Source organism: Pecten maximus, chromosome 19 (genome assembly GCF_902652985.1).
Source record: "Pecten maximus chromosome 19, xPecMax1.1, whole genome shotgun sequence".
NCBI classification, from domain to species: Eukaryota; Metazoa; Mollusca; class Bivalvia; order Pectinida; family Pectinidae; genus Pecten; species Pecten maximus.
Genome location: NC_047033.1, coordinates 12,936,471 through 12,955,436, shown reverse-complemented (window position 1 = coordinate 12,955,436; position 18,966 = coordinate 12,936,471). Strand labels below are relative to the sequence as shown.

The following is an 18,966-nucleotide window of genomic DNA, read 5'->3' as shown; positions in this document are numbered from 1 at the left end:
AGGTGTCAGTGTTTACATTGAATTCAGTATTTTGGAAACATTTCCCTTTATAACCAGCTATTAGTATAACGGACGTTACGACCCTTAACACGCGTCCGTGTACGAGTACGTAGTACATTTATACCCAGAACTAGAGATATCTAATAAATATGCTACTTATCACGCATGCCCAGATCGATTTTGATATTGATATAAATACAATGCGTGTCTACTTCTGTAGTTTTGGATATAGCGTCTCCGTGTAGTTACCATGCAAAATCAAAGACGATTTATAAAGCACTATGACAGATTCATATTGCTAATGTTAATGCTTTGTTCGCAGTGTGAATGTGAATGTACTGATCTGAAACATTGTTTCAAAACATCAAAACCTGGAAGGATTAATGGAAATTCCATTAAGACAAGGAATGGAACAGGATACAGAGATTGTTATAACGACTGTGTCCGGCATTCTCCTCAGTGCTGCTCCTTTAACTACAACAAGTTCACAGGATACTGCGAACTGACTGATGTAGTGCCGTCAGTGACCAATGTAGTCCAGGACAATGACTTTATATACAGTCGCATACCAAGCAGTGGGGTAAGTCATACAGACGTTACGTAAAACAATTAAATATATAATTATTAATTCTATAAGAGACCAACCAACCAATTGCTTTCCCATAGACTTTAGTGTTAACGTTTTGGATTATTTCATTCAAATTCTTGAATTGAATATGACGATTATGGTTTATAACAAAAGTTTAGGGTCTGATATAACACCTAATCAAAAAAAAAGTTGGGTCCTTCAGCTCAAATTTTCTCCAGGGTAGCCATTTTGAAAAGAGGTGAATTTCGCAAAAATCTTAAATGTTTACCTGTTTACTATTATTACGTGAACTTTTGGGGAAAAACCAATCGGACTTACGAAATTTATATCAACATTTCTTATTGATAGTTACCGATCAGGCTACATATCTATTTTCTCACTTCATAACATACTGGCCAATCAGTGGCTGCCAGACATTTTATCCTTGGCTCAACTTTCTATACACAGGGTCTGTTTCAAAAATATATTTTTTCAATTGGTTGGTTGTTCCCTATAAGGATACATGTTTTAGATCTAAACTGTAAAGATGATATATATAATGTTAACAGTAAACAATAGAACACATATGCTCTAACATTGGTGTATGCAAAGGTTTCAGTAATAATGCGAATATCATAGGAGATTTTATGAAAACAGGGAAAAAAAAGAGAGAAAGACTGCGAAAATCGTGTAAATCTCAAAAATGGACACTTTTAATTTTCAAAATAAACGGAAAGTCTTAGTTACGTGACATATTTTAATAGACAACTCATTTTTCAACAGTTCAAAAGCACAAAAAATGAAATACAAGAGAAACCCCTCGTGAGAACGAAACATAAGTTCGAACGTAAAATCAATTATATCAGTGTATTATATATATACTGGGAAAACAAGGGTAATAGGATAAATAAGAACAGATATGCCAGAAACCGTTTCTTCTTCATCGACAGCATCAACTATAAAGATCTAGATCAAATCCAGCAATTATTATTCATAATCCAAAATGATTTCCGTTTATATGATTTTTGCACAATTACTCGAGGGAATTAAAGATATTTAGGCTGTGACTGATAAAATCTTACAAGGGTTTGGCTTATGGACAGTGATATCTGAATCCGAGTGTTAGAATTGGGCAAGAAATCACGAGGTTTGACGTTAACAACCACGCCGTGATTACTCTACATAAGAATAATGATGTGAAGCTGTGTGAAATGGATTTAAGATATCACTAGCAACCATAAGATGACCCTGTGAAGTATGTGAGTAATCCTTGATCACGGAACAAACCTATCTCTTATATATTCATTTTAATCATTATTGTTTTTTGGTTTATTTTTATTTTTCATATACTCAAAAATGTTGTAAATTGTAAAGTTTTGGGAAACCTATTCATCGCGTCATCAACAATTTCCCGTGAAATGTACGTAGAAATTGATATCGTGGTACATGAGTGACTTTTTTATGTTACATAAAATGCGTGTCAACTGTCGTTCATTGCCCCGTATGAGAAAACCCGATCCCGATCACTTACAGGTAATAGATTTTATTAATCCAATCCCTGGCAAAAAAGGGGTTATTTCATGAAGTAGGCGAGAATAAGTAAAACATGCTTAATGTTGGTAAGAAATCATCCATTTGATGAAGTTACGATGCATAATGTAAATAAGATAAAAATAGAATAGGTAGTTTTACATGCACTCAGGATTTTAGTTTTCATTTAATTAAGAAGGAATATCAGGCTTGTATTCAAGGGATGACGTCATCAGATCCGTAGATATACACAATAATCAAATAGCATGATACCTTACTAGAATAGCCCGATTATTTACTATTCTGGAAATCAATATAAGTATGTTTGAACATCAATATAGCCTCCAGTTATAATGATCACCATACAAACATAACTTGAGCTTTGTGAAACTAATGCTTCCAGATATTGTGATACACTCAACAGAATCAACCATATGGGATTGTTTATCATGTGTGACACGTCATGGAAATTGCCTAATTATTCCCAATAGTATAATAAATTTGTTCCAGGTGATCACCTGATCTTGCCTTAAGTCATGCGTACAATGCAATAGGTAATACCAATTATATTTTGATTAGCAATCAATACTAGGCTATGTATTTATCAGGGCTGACATAATTGTCAAAATGCCTCTCAAGCATTGTGTTTCATTCGTCGACATTGTTAAATTATAGATCTCGCATCATCGACAACGATGTGAACACATGTGGTAACTGTGAACTTTCACTTGATCTTAATAAATTTGTATTAAGTAATTAGAAAGATTTATAACTAATTCGAGAAGGTTTTAATTCTCTTTTATTTCTCTTTGAATCAATTAATTATATAATATTTCATTGATATGTATGTATATCATTATAATTGTTCAATAAAATACTCTTCTTTCTCACCGTCAGGTAGGTAAAGCGCTTTTGCTTTACAAAGTCTTGTATAATTATCTATTTTCTATATATAATGTATATAAATAAAAATATTTCCTGAACTTTCGATACTTTTTAACTATAAATTATTCCATTAAACTATGAATGACTACTTAAATTATTACAATGATGTGTGTATGAGTGTATGTGCAAGTGTTACAAATAACCCTAATTATATAGTTCTATTGTTCAATTTGTCAAGAAAAATTCTATCAATATTATTTTATCAAAATGTCATTTATGTGGGAGAAGACTGATATAGGCAAAGCCTGTTGTCAAATCCCTTTGTACTATAACATCTTGTATAATAAAATTTGTTGAAATGAAATGATGCGAACAGTGAAGGAAGTCTTTACAATATGTTATCAGTAATGCTTATTACGATTTCAATGAAAACCCTATCGGAATAGGAGAACAACATTGCTGCAGAAACAAATAGATATGACAAGTTATTTTCAACTCACTGACCTTCTCATGTACCTGGAGAAAGGTATTCGAAATGTTTTTTACTGTTATCAGGGCAATATGTTATAAAACCTTGACATCAGGCGGCCAACTGCTGTGATTACTTTTGCGTCTATACAAACTTGTTGGTGGGGTGCGCTGGATTAAAATGATTAACAGCATTTCAGTTCTGTGGCCTATTTTTGTGCTCCGCCTTTTTGGCTTACGCATAGCGGAACATTTTAGCTAGGCTTTACAGTAATTTGGCGATTTGGCGGGTCCGTAATAGATCGGCAAAATTTAACACGTCAAATTTTAACACCGACAATTTAAAAGACAAGAAAATTTCAATTTTACCAAAAGTTTCTGTTCCGACCGTCATTTACCTTTGATATTACTCCCAAGAGTAACGAGTGGTGCGTATTGCTGGTTATTGCCTGCATGGCAACTGTCGGCCGAAATGCTGATATGTTCATACGTATAGCTAGTGAACAACTACTCGCGATACATGGATAGCTATGAAAGTATGACATATACCGCATTATAATATTTTTTTTTTTTGTGAAAACAACGCTATCTACCCATGCCATTCAATGAAGTGATGTTAACACTTTACCTGTAGACTCATTGTTAGACTTACCTGTAAGTATACACATCATACAATATATGACCACGGAGATATCAAACAGTTGATTGAATTACCTTTGTCTATTCCTTGTGCACATTATCATATAAAACACTAATTTAGCAAATCTTTATATACATGAATGTGTTTGTTTGACGATTTTTGGTAATAGTTTCCGGTTTCGAGATAGAGAATCGATAATACAGTAATACACAACACACTTAATCAACATGGATAGGATGTATGGACATAACATAATTATCTATATTTACCTGTAAGTAATACATATGCTCAACGCCAAATTTAAACCCTAGATTTATGGGAAATCGCCAAATTTTAATCCGCCAAAATTTGATTTTCAGTTTTCTTGATCTAATCACCAAATTTTATGACAGCTAAAATTTCCCGCTACACGGTTTATATATAATCCAAATATTGTTTATGTTGTAAATATGTTTATGCAACATGGTTTACATTGTGGTTGCCATGTCTGCTATATTCTTCGTAATTCAATAATATGACATTTACTAGATTAAATTATTCTTGGTTGTTCTTGATATATATGTATATATATATATATGGGGCAAAGAAGTAATTCAAACAGTGTAAACAATAAGGTTTGTTAAATTTTCGAAGGCCTTCGGCCCACGTTTGCCGAAGGGTTCATTGTGGTTTCTCCAGTTACTAAAACATTATTCTTATTGTATTATATTGTATTTCCAGTACTTCTTATATATATTATGTGATTGTATTTGTGATTTTTTGTGTTTTGATAAAGGGGCGGATTGCCTCGAAAATTTAACAAACCTTATTGTTTACACTGTTTGAATTACTTCTTTGCCCCATATAATCATTACAAGTAATTCGTATCCTCCATACATTTATGTGAGGATCCAGTGTTATCTGGATTATACTGTTCATATTACTTCTTTGACCCTTATATATATATATATATATATATCAAAAAACATAGTTCATATCGTGTCATTTGTCGTCATGGAGATTTATAACATAAACCAAATTGTTGCTTATATTAATTTTCATGGAAACCACCGTGCACAGATGCGCCGATATTGTATTGAATCTAGGTAAGAACACGATATCAAAATACGTTATAAAGGTATGCATAATGTATTTCATAATTTGCTTCATAATATAACCAGATGATAACAAATCAACGTCATTTTTTTACCGGTAAAGCATGTTCGAGTCGAGCCTCAATTTGGGTTCACTGCCACGGGTTTATTGGATAGATATGGCGGCGGATCTGCATAAATACCATTACACTTAATATATCGATTTTGGAAAACAATCCTCAAACAATATGATATAAATCAATTAATCAGCTGATCATAGGAAATAGGTCTCACGTGCTACAAATCAATGTAGTGGCAATAATGATCAGTAGATACTGGGTTTCAGGGCCCAGTTATTCAATAAGGCTTCAGCTTATCACATAATTAGTGAACATCTTATTTTCCATGATTTCAACTGATTCGCCTCAATATAAGCAATATACCCTATTCATGATAACTCAATCAACTCAACTAGAGGTCAATGAGGCTTTATCGCTCACCTGCTTCTAAAGCAACTTTCTTTGAAGTTGATTTTAGTCTTTTGTACAGTTGCTGAGCTGATTGTCAATTCATTCAAATACTGCAGTCTTTCATCTCAGAATACTAGTGATCAATATCAGCCTCTTGTTTATTGAGAAGATTTCCCTTCGGGGCAGGTTTGCTAATAATCCCCAGTGAATGAACAAGTCCAATGAGTTTGTGAAGGTTGTAATTATTTTACACCATTTGCGAAACAAGTTACACTAATCATGCTTATTGGTCCGGATAGAAGCGACCGAGAGGTCTTAGTGTGCAAGGAACCCGAAGTATCCGTGGAAAACTCACGTGGTCGGACAGGTGATCCTTTACCCTTTCACGCCCAACTGGGGAATCACCTTTGTGAAGGGCATGTGCGTAACAACTATGCCACCCGACCACCCATTCGGTATGAAAGCTTGTAACACGAAATCTGTCAATCAGCCAATCGCATCGCCGGACCGTCCTTTTACTGGATTTACAACAGTAAAGAAACTGAAAATCGTCCTCCAACTTATTCATATCAGAAATGGGATCCATGATCTATTCTCAAATCTATAAGAAATTAGTGCAGATACATTCTATTAAAGAATTATCTTTAGATACATTTTAGAATTGATATGGATATTCTAACCATTGAGATAGACAGCAACTTCTGAGGAACTATAGACGAGCACATCTCCTGAGCTATTAGCCGACTAGAAGTTTGGTACTGAACATGAATATCACTTTTACATTGTCACAAAAGAGCATTGCCATTGTCCGATGTTGAACCGTGCGTATTGGTTTTCTTGTTCAAAAAGATCCAGCGAGGAATGAAGAGCAGACTGGGGAACGAGGGGGTAACAAGTAGTAGCTCACCATTTTATTACAGTTGGTCATGGTTTGAGAGACATAGTGGGTATTGATGGCTCTTAAAGTAGAAATTGTGAAAAGGGCGGCGTCCTAGGATGAAAAACGTATAACTTACGGAATAAACATTAAGCTAGTAGATGGCTCTGTCTAAAACATTAAATATTTTAACGACTTTATTTTTCATTGAACAAATTCTATTGACCAAGATGTTGAAATCAATATGATTGAATAACAGGCAAAGTCTATTTTCCCAGTCGGTGGCTAAACTGATATGACATTTGTTATTTACAGATAATACATTTTGTAAAGGAAATGATAAAATACAGCAGTAAAAGGGGGGTAATATTCACGTTTATCTTGATTAAAATTATATTCACACGTCACACACATACTACAATTAATATTCACACACTAAAACAATTAAAGTTAACCTTTTATATAAACTACATGCCATTCGGTTATTAACAAACAATGATTAAAAGCCCATACGCAGATAAATTATATGCACTCGCCATAGCTGTCTAATATATTATCAAGTTAATCAAAAACAGATATATAGTATAAATACTACAATAGAAAAAGAGTATGCTGTAAAATAAAACAGATTGAATAATGTACCCATCAAACACGAAAGACGGAAGACACTTAACGTATCCTTATAAAATGGTAATTGCTACTCTTGCTTAGCGCTTAAGTATTTTAGGAGAGGGACGACTAGTTTGCCCGTTGCATGTTGCACGCGCGTGAGTCAGTCCTTTAAAGACCTTACAAGTAGATGTTGATAGGACGTTATACAATAATAAACCTAAACCTAAAAATATAATTAACAGACAATTCATCAGAGCAGAAAAGGACAAAATAAAATCAGAAGTATTAAGTCATGGCTGATAGAATTATATACAGATTAAAATATGATCTTATTCCCCCTTTTTAGTCTCCGTGCAAATATTTTTTAAAAGTATATTTTGCTCACGTTTTTGAGTTTGAATTATGGTTTCAATATTATTTCGCTATAATTTCTGCTTTTATATTGGCTTCCTATAGAAGTGACTTTTTGTTTCATCAATTTTAGTGAGCAATAAGGTTTCCTTTAATCATCAGTATTTTCTTATGCATTGTCTAATACGACTTAGCGATTTTAGATAATTGTGATATAGTAAATATATTCTGTTTCAGTTAATACCACCTGCCTGCACAAACCAATACTGCTCATTGGTTAATTACCAGATTTGTATACTCCTATCGACGGGCATTGGTACCTGTATACAAGGTAAGTTTAACATCAAGGATTATATATTCTTGAAATGGCTGTAATATTCAAAGTAAATGAGTACATGAGTGAGGATTTTTTTTCTCTGTTTGGCACCAGTTTGCTTTGTTGTTGTTTTTCATCATTGGTTTTATTCTATTTCTTTAAATTTGTTCAGTAATCTCTACATCCTCAATAGTCCAAAGGTTGTGTCCACGTTCGCCAACTGCAGCCCGGAATATGTCATGGCAAAATAGTTCAGTCACCTGTCTCTTGTTCATTTTGTGGATACAATAAGCAAATTAGTGAGATCACTTTTGATTTTTATAAAAAGAATCTCGTCGTAATATAGTGTTATTCTTTTTATAAAAATCAAAAGTGGTATTGAATGGCTTTGAACTTGATCATCGTTAATGTGCAATCTTGAAAAGAAATGAATCAGCTATACAAATAGTAGGTAACTATGGAATAGCTCAGCGCGTATTGTTGAGGTTGCATTGACATATTCCAGGGATGCAGAGAGCCGAATTTAAATTAACCCTTGTAATATCGAGGATATATTACGAATATACTTTTAGTTTGGAGAAATGTAGCTGGGAGCACATTAATTAAAATATCATGACCTTTACACCGAACGTACAATAATGTTTTGTGTAAAAGATATATTCATTGCCTCAGTTGGAAAATTATATTTCTCAATGCAATATGAAGTCAGACGTATTTTATTCTTTTTATATGCCTTGTAGTGTCGTTGTCGCCACCCGAACTATCAATTTAAAATGCAACTCGGTTTTTGTTGTGGTACGAACAAAGAGCTTTTAATCTTTATGTTTAGTCACTGCTAACAACATACATAAAAATAATGACATACTGTTCGATGTACCAGAATATGTCTGGCTAATAGACAAGATACAAAATGACACAACATCATACATATCTCTGAACGCACATCAGAATGACGTGGCTACGCCTCAGTTCCCTGTCCTAAAAAGCTTTTTGACAATCCAGGTTTAAACAGTAAATAATTATGCCGAAAAGAGGAACTGTTTATCTCAATTAGCATGCCAAAATCAGTAAGGGGCTTTTGATATATCAGCATTAAGATAATTGATTATAACCGAAAACATTTCCGTACACAATCGACATTAAACGTTATAGGAACGACTACTGAAAAAAAAACAGAGAATCTAAATAATATCATTTGGCGTTTCTTCAGACCTATTTATAGTTATCCTGTGATCACTATAAGCCCTAAGCGTCACTGACGAGTCCTAGCAGGGCAATGTTAATTGGTTAGATGTTTCGTATATGTAAAATTTGTTTATTTTAAAAATGCTATGCAAGACGGTTCTACTGTCAGACCATCTTGACAAGGTTCTATACGTGCAACTGATGTCCAATTAGTCAAATTAGACATTTTCAGAATGCTTTATGTTAAAATAGATGACATCTCAAAAAAAAAGTCTGTTTGAGAGCTCTGGCACTGATGTACGTTTGAATGCCATCCATCACGCGCTACACTTACTCAACGTAATAATACAACACAAACCGGAACTACAATATCCAGGATAATTAAGTGTAACGACTAATTATTTTGTCTATATTATTTGTTATAAAAAATATGCCATTTGTGCATAACGTTGATAATAAAATGCTTAACAAAATTGAGTTGTTTTTTTAAATTCATGTACTATTTTGTTTGCCCGAAAGCACGCGACCATGTTCCGAGTGTTCAAACGACTGATGACAAATCTGTTAACGCACATTTCAACTGTTCAATGCTTAGCTAACATATTGCGTTTGATTTTCCTTGAATATACGCATAAGCTATATTTCGAACTATTGCACGGCTAAAATGACTATTGCACTGTCACGTGCGAACTATTGAACACCTGTGACGTTTCGGAATTAGGTCCTTTCCCTTCAAGCGTCTAAGTCACTTGGATGTCAACCCTGCCAGACGACAGTCATGGTGACTTCTAGGCATACAGACAGAGTCAGGATTTCAGTGGTTCTAAGTGTGTTTAGTGATTAAGTAATAAATCAAGTACATCATGGGTGTCTGTGCAACGGTCCAGTATAAAGACCCTCGGTACTGGTAATCGAATGATGTTTTATTGTATTCGGCATCTGGCCTCGTGCAATAGAACATTGGTCGAATATCAGTACCTCGTCAAATATCCTGGACTATCGCACAGACACCCATAATATATTTGTGTAATATATAAAAAATACCAATTGACAATCCAAGACGTAACATTTTTTCTCGGTTTAATTGATTCTGAGTTGGAACTATTGTTATGTCGGTAATCCTGTTTGTTTAAGCAATGCCTACTTTCATATTTGATATTAACTACTTCTTAATATGATATTTCAATATCTACCATCAGTGTTGTATTTGCCATTAGGTTGTTAGTAAACTAAATCAACTAACAGTAGCATATTAAGTATACCTTATCGTGTAGCTCATATATAACAAGACGTTTAGTTTGGAATTCGCTTCAGTGAATCTTGACTTCAGAACAGTCTCCAGAGTTTAGGAGCCAGAATGGTTAAGTAAATCCAATGGACCGCGTTAGCACATAAAACATACCAGATAAAACAAATATCTCCCCAAGGTGGTTGTATATATAAATAATTGTATATTTATGTACTTTTTGGACTGTTTCATGAATACAGATCTATTTCAGCATTTACGTTTTTAAATTCACTTTGACACCGTTTTCGATCTATAATATTTAAATTTTCACTTCGCATCACCTCAATGAAACTAGAAAACTCAGATTACTTCATTTTGGGTCGCGTGCTTCTGTTCTGAGAGACGGATCACTTTTTTGCCGGCGTGTGAATACATTCACTGTTTACATTGGCGATCTAGTTTTGTATTGCCTCAGACTTGAATGCACATTTTGTGGATTGTGTAACAATTTTATTTAACGTATATAAACACAAGTAGAAGAGCCGCATTATGTGCTTATAAAAATGCCAGACAATTTAGAAAACATGATCTAACAGACCACTGGCACTCCTGATATCATATTGCACCTAACTCGCGACCTACGTAGCACAGTAGGCTGTATCTTGAATGTGATAGGCCTACAATACATGATATCATTTTAGTGGCCACTGAAAATAAACCTCAATTTTAACACTATTTAACCCCACAAAACAGACTGGTATCAGCATTATGCTGTATCGAGCGCAGGGACACATTACCATTCCAATCAAAACATTTGGAGGACACAAGTTTCGGGCCATCGAATACCGCCAATTTTCAAATCAATGTTTCTTTACTTATTTTAATCAGAATTTACATCCCAAAACGCCAGTGCGACAATGAAATTTCATACTTGAAGAAAACCACATCTCTGTGTCTACAGTGACCAAATCACACACATACTATACTGTCAACACTGCGTTTTCAATTCGTATTGATATCGGTATGACCAAGTTTGAATTATACATTATCAATATCATAAATGTTTTAAATGAATATTTTATCTTGAAAATATCGCAATTTATGTATATCAACATCGTAATAAGCAAAACGGTTTTGGAACTATATTTTCTGTTACCTTGCCGACGAGAGCAGCTGACTGACTGCTGTTCCACTACTGTGCACACATGTACGACAAGTACAGCAATGTTACAAAGTGACGCACTTACGTCATACCTTCGCAACCGAATTGTGCAATCTGACAGCGAGGATGTTAATTTAGTTAACGTAAATATAAGGATGGATTATCACTTTTGTTGCTTACATGGACTGATGAAGGGAGGTGAACCTCGTGCAAATGGTACATGAACTGCTCCGTAGTTCACTTCATTTGCACGAGGTTCACCCTCCCTTCATCAGTCCATGCAAGCAACAAACCTGACAATGAATCCTTAAAATAATTGCTCTAGCGTTGATGTCAAAAACATTCATCATAACAATTTATCTGCTCTGTGCAGAATTCGAAGCTTGGTTAATTGTTGCAGTGTCATTATGACAGTAAACTAATTAATGTGTAAAGTTTTATATTTCAAAACTTCATTCCTCTGCTCTTCTGTGCTTTTATGCTTATATAGTATATCTATATAAAGGGACTTGTACCTTTTTATAATATGGCACCCGTGTAAACCTATTTGTCAAGGGGAGTCTGTCAATCTATTATTATGTTGGATTGGCCATGGGTCGGTGCTCACCCGTGTTTCTAGCACATGACGATTGGGCCGTGAAACTCGAAATGTATTTTATTCGGTCACGTCCCCACATATTGGCTGTCTGGTTTAGGCCTTCTTTTAAGCAACCTATTTGGTATGGTAGCATAATTGTTATAGCCGAAATGTAAATATTTCTTTTACGTTCGTGGTTTGTGAAGATTAATTTTGTACGAAATTTATTACTACGGACGTTTGCTATTTCTAGGAAACCACTTTTTTACCTGAAATAATGATAGGTTATCATATCTTAGTATCACATTCGTTTCTCTCTTTTTTCAGAATGTCAACTTCTTTCTCAGCCTACAAATGGAGAGACTGCGTACAACAATACATTTTCTGTAGCGGGTACGGAAATTCTCCTTACTTGTGATGCAGGCTATCGAAAGATTGGAGCAGCAATGACATGTTTAACGTCAGGGGCGTGGATTGAGTCGTTCTGTGGTGAGCAGGGTGTCCAACCGTATGCCCTATTTGTAATAAGCTAGTTATCCTGATCATATCGTTGGATGTATCTTATTATGTAATACGAATCATAATAATTATCGACAGGTAAAGACTTCTTGGTTTTCAACGCTTCTGTGCTGTTCTTGACTTCTATAAGATATACTTTCCTCACGAACTGATATTCATGGCAATAACTCACCTTTGGCTAAAGTGTTGAGGGTCAAGCTGTTCTTGACGTCTATAAGATATACTTTCCTCACGAACTGGTGTCCATGGCAATAACTCACCTTTGGCTAAAGTGTTGAGGGTCCACCAGTAGATGAGATTTGTTAAACGTTCCGTTTTTACGGCCCTGCATGTAGGACGTAATAATGTGCCTGCTGTCCCAATTGCATGAACGTGACTGGCGTCTAAATTTGATATTTCAATTATTTTAACAACTTTTTTCTTCCTAGTGTCTGCCTTGGCAACGCCTCTTTTTGTTGATTGTTAGGATGCTATGGACTCTGTCTCCTTGCCGAGACATACCAGAATCTTTTAAAATAGTTGTTGCTACTCCTTCACTCATCATGTTTGGAGTGGGACGACTGGTTTGCCCGTTGTTAGTATAATGTGACCAGTAGGGGTTACTGTAATACTTGGTGTCTTCGGCAGTATAGCACTTTGATTCAAAAAGTCCGGACTGTTACAAGGAGACTTAACGCGAACTTACCGCATCCTCCTAAAACTCACACATTCACTCGCCACACGCATGTATGTCACAGGCAGCTGACCTTAAATGACCTTAGGTGTTGATAAGACGTTAAACAATAATCATCTAAACACACCAAACGTTCCATTGTTACGTTAACAGTGAGGAAAGGTCTGCCCATTATCATTATGATATATTTACATTCCTAATGTGGTTTGCTGATATGAACATACCAAGTGAAAACAACAAACATATGACCATGAATACACTAAGAAAACCGTATGAAAACATTGTCTCTCGTGCAAATTACCTGATTAATCGGGTCATATTAATACGTCATCGACAGTAAGGCAGGAAGAGTAGCTTCCCTTGGATCGATAACGATTTACGAGATAAGTGTTAAAAATATTGAATGATTGTATTTAATATTATTTTTACTTAAATACTTCTTTCTTTTTGTTTTATACAAAATTAAACAAAAAAAGACCGGAAAATGCGGAACGACATTATAACAATGGCGTGGTGCATTGGCGGGATCTCCCGGCTGTTCTAATAATTTGGCGTTTCGTCGTATACATGACACATTTTTCTTTTTAATAAAATTTCTCGTTTTCTCGATATAAATTTTTTAAATCAAGGTTATGTAAATATATGAATTGAATATTTGAATTGAAGATTTCAGTATGTTGCTACTTGCAAAAGCTTCAGTCAGTGACCCAATCACCTTTCATCAAATAATCCTCTGAATCGGAAATTGATATATGACAGGATATATTGTTTAATATAAATTTTAGTTATTTGAAATGGAATTTAGATATAAATTAATAATTATACCATTATGTCATTGAGGCTTTGATTTGTTGTTTACTAACAGCGAGTTTAGGGCAGGACGATAAGCAACTCTTCAAAGTAAGGTTCGGCTTCGTTATGTGGCATACATGTGTTCCGTTACGCGACGATAGTGCTAGCGATTGAACCAAGACAGCTTTTGCGGATTTCTAACACTATTATCCAACTTGGCATGGCCCTTGCCAAGAAGATCTCGATGATAATGCTACCCCTCTCTCCCTACTTGACAACATTAGGACCCGTGTTTCCTAGCTCGGCATATATGTAGACGGTATCAGGGGTCCAGATGTAGTCGCTTCCAAGGTGAAACATTCCAACATTGATAAAAGTCGAAATTACTTGTTGCATAATTGATATACGTCAGTTAAGTTCAGTTTTATTTATTTATCGATTTATCTGTGTATCTGTCCAATCATTAAATTTCTTTTAATTAAACATTTCGCGCAAAATGTTTTTACTCAGTGCAAATATTATTATTATTTATAATTTTCCTGGATTATAATTAGTCATCAGCTTTAAATCAGTACCAAGTTTGCATAGTGGTAAACTACTGATTGTTGTCCGAACTCGGGAAATAAAAAGGGTCAACGACAGGGAAATCTTGCATTCCCTGTCATACATATTTGATTGGTTTTAAAGGGAAAATCTGTATGTTTATTGCAGTGCCGGTTGTGTGTACGTTTGAAACACCATGTGACGCCCTGGAGACGGATTTGACAGCTTCAAGCATTTTTGAGATTGATTCGGGCAGTACTAAATCCAAGGACACAGGCTGTACAGAGGATCATACGACAGGTTTGATTTAAGGCTACGCATATGTTACATCCTCAATAGCTTAATAAAACCGGATATTTTTTACTATTTGACCTTCTCAATAAATAAAGTGTTCATGCATTTATAAAATATTTAAAAATCATTTAACCCGTACAAGAGAGATCACTCTATCATGATCTATTCTATACAGGGGATGTTATTCTGTCATCATCTAACCTGTAAAGGGGAGATCACTCTGTCATCATCTAACCTATAAAGGGGAGATCACTCTCTCATCATCTAACCTGTAAAGGGGAGATCACTCTGTCATCATCTTACCTGTCCAGGGGGGATCACTCTGTCATCATCTAACATGTAGAGGGGAGATCACTCTGTCATCATCTAACCTGTAGAGGGGAGATCACTCTGTCATCATCTAACCTGTAGAGGGGAGATCACTCTGTCATCATCTAACCTGTAGAGGAGGAGATCACTCTGTCATCATCTAACCTGTACAGGGGAGATCACTCTGTCATCATCTAACCTGTACAGGGAAGATCACTCTGTCATCATCTAACCTGTAGAGGGGGAGATCACTCTGTCATCATCTAACCTGTACAGGGGAGATCTCTCTGTCATCACCTAACCTCTACAGGGGAGATCACTCTGTCATCATCTTACCTGTACAGGGGAGATCACTCTGTCATCATCTAGCCTGTACAGGGGAGATCACTCTGTCATCATCTAACCTGTACAGGGGAGATCACTCTGTCATCATCTAACCTGTAAAGGGGAGATCACTCTGTCATCATCTAACCTGTAAAGGGGAGATCACTCTGTCATCATCTTACCTGTACAGGGGATGTTTCTCTGTCATCATCTAACCTGTACAGGGGAGATCACTCTGTCATCATCTAACATGTACAGGGGAGATCACTCTGTTATCATCTAGCCTGTACAGGGGAGATGACTCTGTCAGCATCTAACCTGTACAAGGGAGATCACTCTGCCATCACCTTACCTGTGCAGGGGAGATCACTCTGTCACTATCTAACCTATACGGGGGAGATTACTCTGTCAGCATCTTACCTGGACAGGGGAGATCACTCTGTCATCACCTAACCTGTACAGGGGAGATCACTCTGTCATCATCTAACCTGTACAGGGGGGATCACTCTGCAATCATCTAACCTGTACAGGGGAGATCACTCTGTCATCATCTTACCTGTAAAGGGGAGATCACTCTGTCATCATCTAACCTGTACAGGGGAGACCACTCTGCCATCATCTAACATGTACATGGAAACCTATTTTAGTTGCCTCCGAGGTATCAACACTTTAAGCCAATAATATGTTAAGATTTAGCTGCGCCATGCAGTTTAATAATTTTTTCGTCCTTTTGCATCTAATGAAGAGTGAGCGTTTCTTGTAAAATCCTACACCACATGGAGGTAGCACACTTGATATATAATCACTGAAAAAGTCAGTCGGGTGTGGAATTATTATTGATAGATCTACAATCAAAAAAGTGATCAGACGAATTTATAATTATTTCGTTTTTGTCGCTCAGGATTTAACATAACGATAAATTTACCCTCTAGGTACCGGCAATTATTACTATTTTGAAACCTCTGATCCAATGCAACCCGGCGACACTGCGAGAATGAAGTCTACTTTCCCTGTTCCAGCCGGTCAACAAGTCTGTGTACATCTATGGTACCTATATGTGGGGATATTCTATGGGAAGTTTACATATTAAAACAAAGGTGAGTGCAGAAGATGTGAAAATGTAGCCTTAACTTTTTCAACATGCATCAGAGAAGATAATTGATTAACATTTAAGGCAATGTAAATTTAATTATATTTAGAATTGAGTTTAGTGTGATTTTAGGCATCTAAACTTTAATGAAATATTTGTCAAACATTCCTTTATCGATCATTTAGAAATTTAACAATAACATTAGGAGGGTAAATTGAGTGGTCAGCGTCAGCATATTTGTTAATGTTTCAGAACACTGTTGGAATATTTACTAACACACAGCTAATTGCGAGTGGTGACCAAGGAACGAACTGGCTAGAAACAACAAACACATTACCTGCGCAAAGTCAAGAATTCTGGATCGTTATAGAAGGTATAAGGGGATCTGATACTAAGTCAGACATTTGCATTGATGATGTTGAAATATATGGCTGTTAAGGAAAATTTGGATTTTTCTGTGGTGTATGGTTTATTTTTTTAACGTCCTATTAACAGTCATTTAAGGAAGTACCTGCATTTCAAGGTTGAGGAAAGCCAGATCGGGAGAAAAACTATCGGCCTACGGTCAGTACCAGGCAACTGCCCAACATGGATTTCGAACTCACTGCACATTAGTGGAAGGATAGTGTTTAAGTGTCGAAACACCTCAACCAATCGGTCACCGCGGCACCTTTTTTTTTTTTTTTTTTTTTTTTGAACTTGTGCATTCTTCGTTTTAGACTATTCATTGAAGTACCCAAGTCGGGTCGAAATCCCGCTGATTTACCCATTGTGTCAAGATCATAGCTATATCTTACTACACTCACCTCTTTTTAACCTACAATGTCAAGAACGTTATAAATGTATCTGACTTGACTCACAGGCTCACAATAATACCTTTCCAAGCTTAATGCACTCTTACTTTCTTAACAAATATATATTATATGTACAGCATAAAAGAATCATCGCCATTACTCTGATAAAGGAAGAATAAATTCTAGATATTTTTTTTTTTGTATGATTTTTTTCCTGCAGAATTTAATGTCGGGAGAATATTCATCTCCCTTGATATAGTTCAATGCTTTTACAGGTCATGCTTCAGATATTCAAAAAGTGATTAGGCTTATCGCAGCTTGACATCAAGGCCTTTATCCTATATCCTTTTAAAGACTTTACATGTACAGGTTACGTTAATGATCTTTTGAACAACTCGACGAAGATGCTCTTGACATATTTTTTCACTTATCTGTGGATGATTTTAATATGGAGATCATAATCTCGTCTCGATCGTTGCATACATGTACATGCTCCATGTCATATAAATTTCTGGTTTTTTTTTTACCATCCTGGTTCCCATGTTTAGAACATGGACCTATCCATATCTTACCTAGAATCGATTATTTAATGTGTAAGTCATTGTTGATGACTGTACTTTCCTATCATCGCCCCCTTTTCCATTTTTGCTATAACCTCTCTGTTCGCCTATAATCTGATTGGCATATATGCATGACATGCATCATCTGATATACCTATTGTATATGATTTTACCACTGTAATAGAAAGGGTCAATCATAGTAGGGTGAAGTAGCAAAGAACTTTAATTTCATGTTTTTGTTGTTTTTCTCATATAATACACACGGTTTGCATTTTTTTGTAAAGTATCTGAAAACTCGTCTTCTCTTACTTAGTAAATATATATCTACCAAGCATCCTGTATACTGATTACTTACCATACAACTGATTCGAATCCGTAGGAAGTAGCCCCGTTTCTTTCAACATATTTTCGTAACTGTCTTGTTAAAATATAAATAATGTACTTATGACTGGCACCACAGTTTATGGGTTGCTGACCAGCGGTTGATAATCTGTTTGATACTTTTGCCTGTGCCTCATGCAGGAAAGAACTCTTTATCATGAATGGTCCATTGTTAGTTCGCAATAACATGTATTGAGAACAAAACGCAATATGATTGTTTTCCTCGCCGATAGTATCTGTATTATTCTAAAATATGTGTTCTAAGGAGAGAATTACAAACAGGCTATGCCAGTTGTTCAAAAGACATAAGGTATAGTTAGAAGTTTTCGCGTTGCCATGACAGCCGGTCCAAGCTGCCATCACGAATGCACTACAAAGTGGAAGTTTAAGTCTCATGCGCAACATGCCGTTTTTTGTTTATTTGGTTTTGTTTGTTTGTTGTTGTTTTTTTTTTGTTAAACTACAATCACACCTCCTATTGATTGAGGTTGTTTTACCATACCTAATCAATTGAAATATAAGAAAACTAACAACAATACTAAAAAACACAGAATGAAGCCTTTGTATCAAGCAGTGCAGACACAACGCGGGACCTGTAAACAATGTGACGTCAACGGAATGTACAAGTTGCAACAATGTATATTTTACATGAATAGACTAATGAGTAACATAATGGGACGCAACATTAACCCACATGCGAGCATACCATCTGCATCCCAGAAAACGGCGGCCAAAACCTTCCCAG

General features: G+C 35.6%; 1 protein-coding gene across 1 annotated transcript; it reads left to right on the top strand.

The window, feature by feature from the left end:
• The first annotated feature begins 271 nt into the window (after positions 1-271).
• LOC117318173 lies at positions 272-17,172 on the top strand. Its single transcript, XM_033873196.1, has 6 exons — positions 272-580; positions 7,712-7,805; positions 12,270-12,431; positions 14,638-14,769; positions 16,329-16,493; positions 16,739-17,172. Exons 1-5 carry the CDS (start codon positions 302-304, stop codon positions 16,484-16,486), a joined length of 825 nt encoding a protein of 274 aa, XP_033729087.1. The 5' UTR covers positions 272-301; the 3' UTR covers positions 16,487-16,493; positions 16,739-17,172.
• The last annotated feature ends 1,794 nt before the right edge of the window (positions 17,173-18,966 follow it).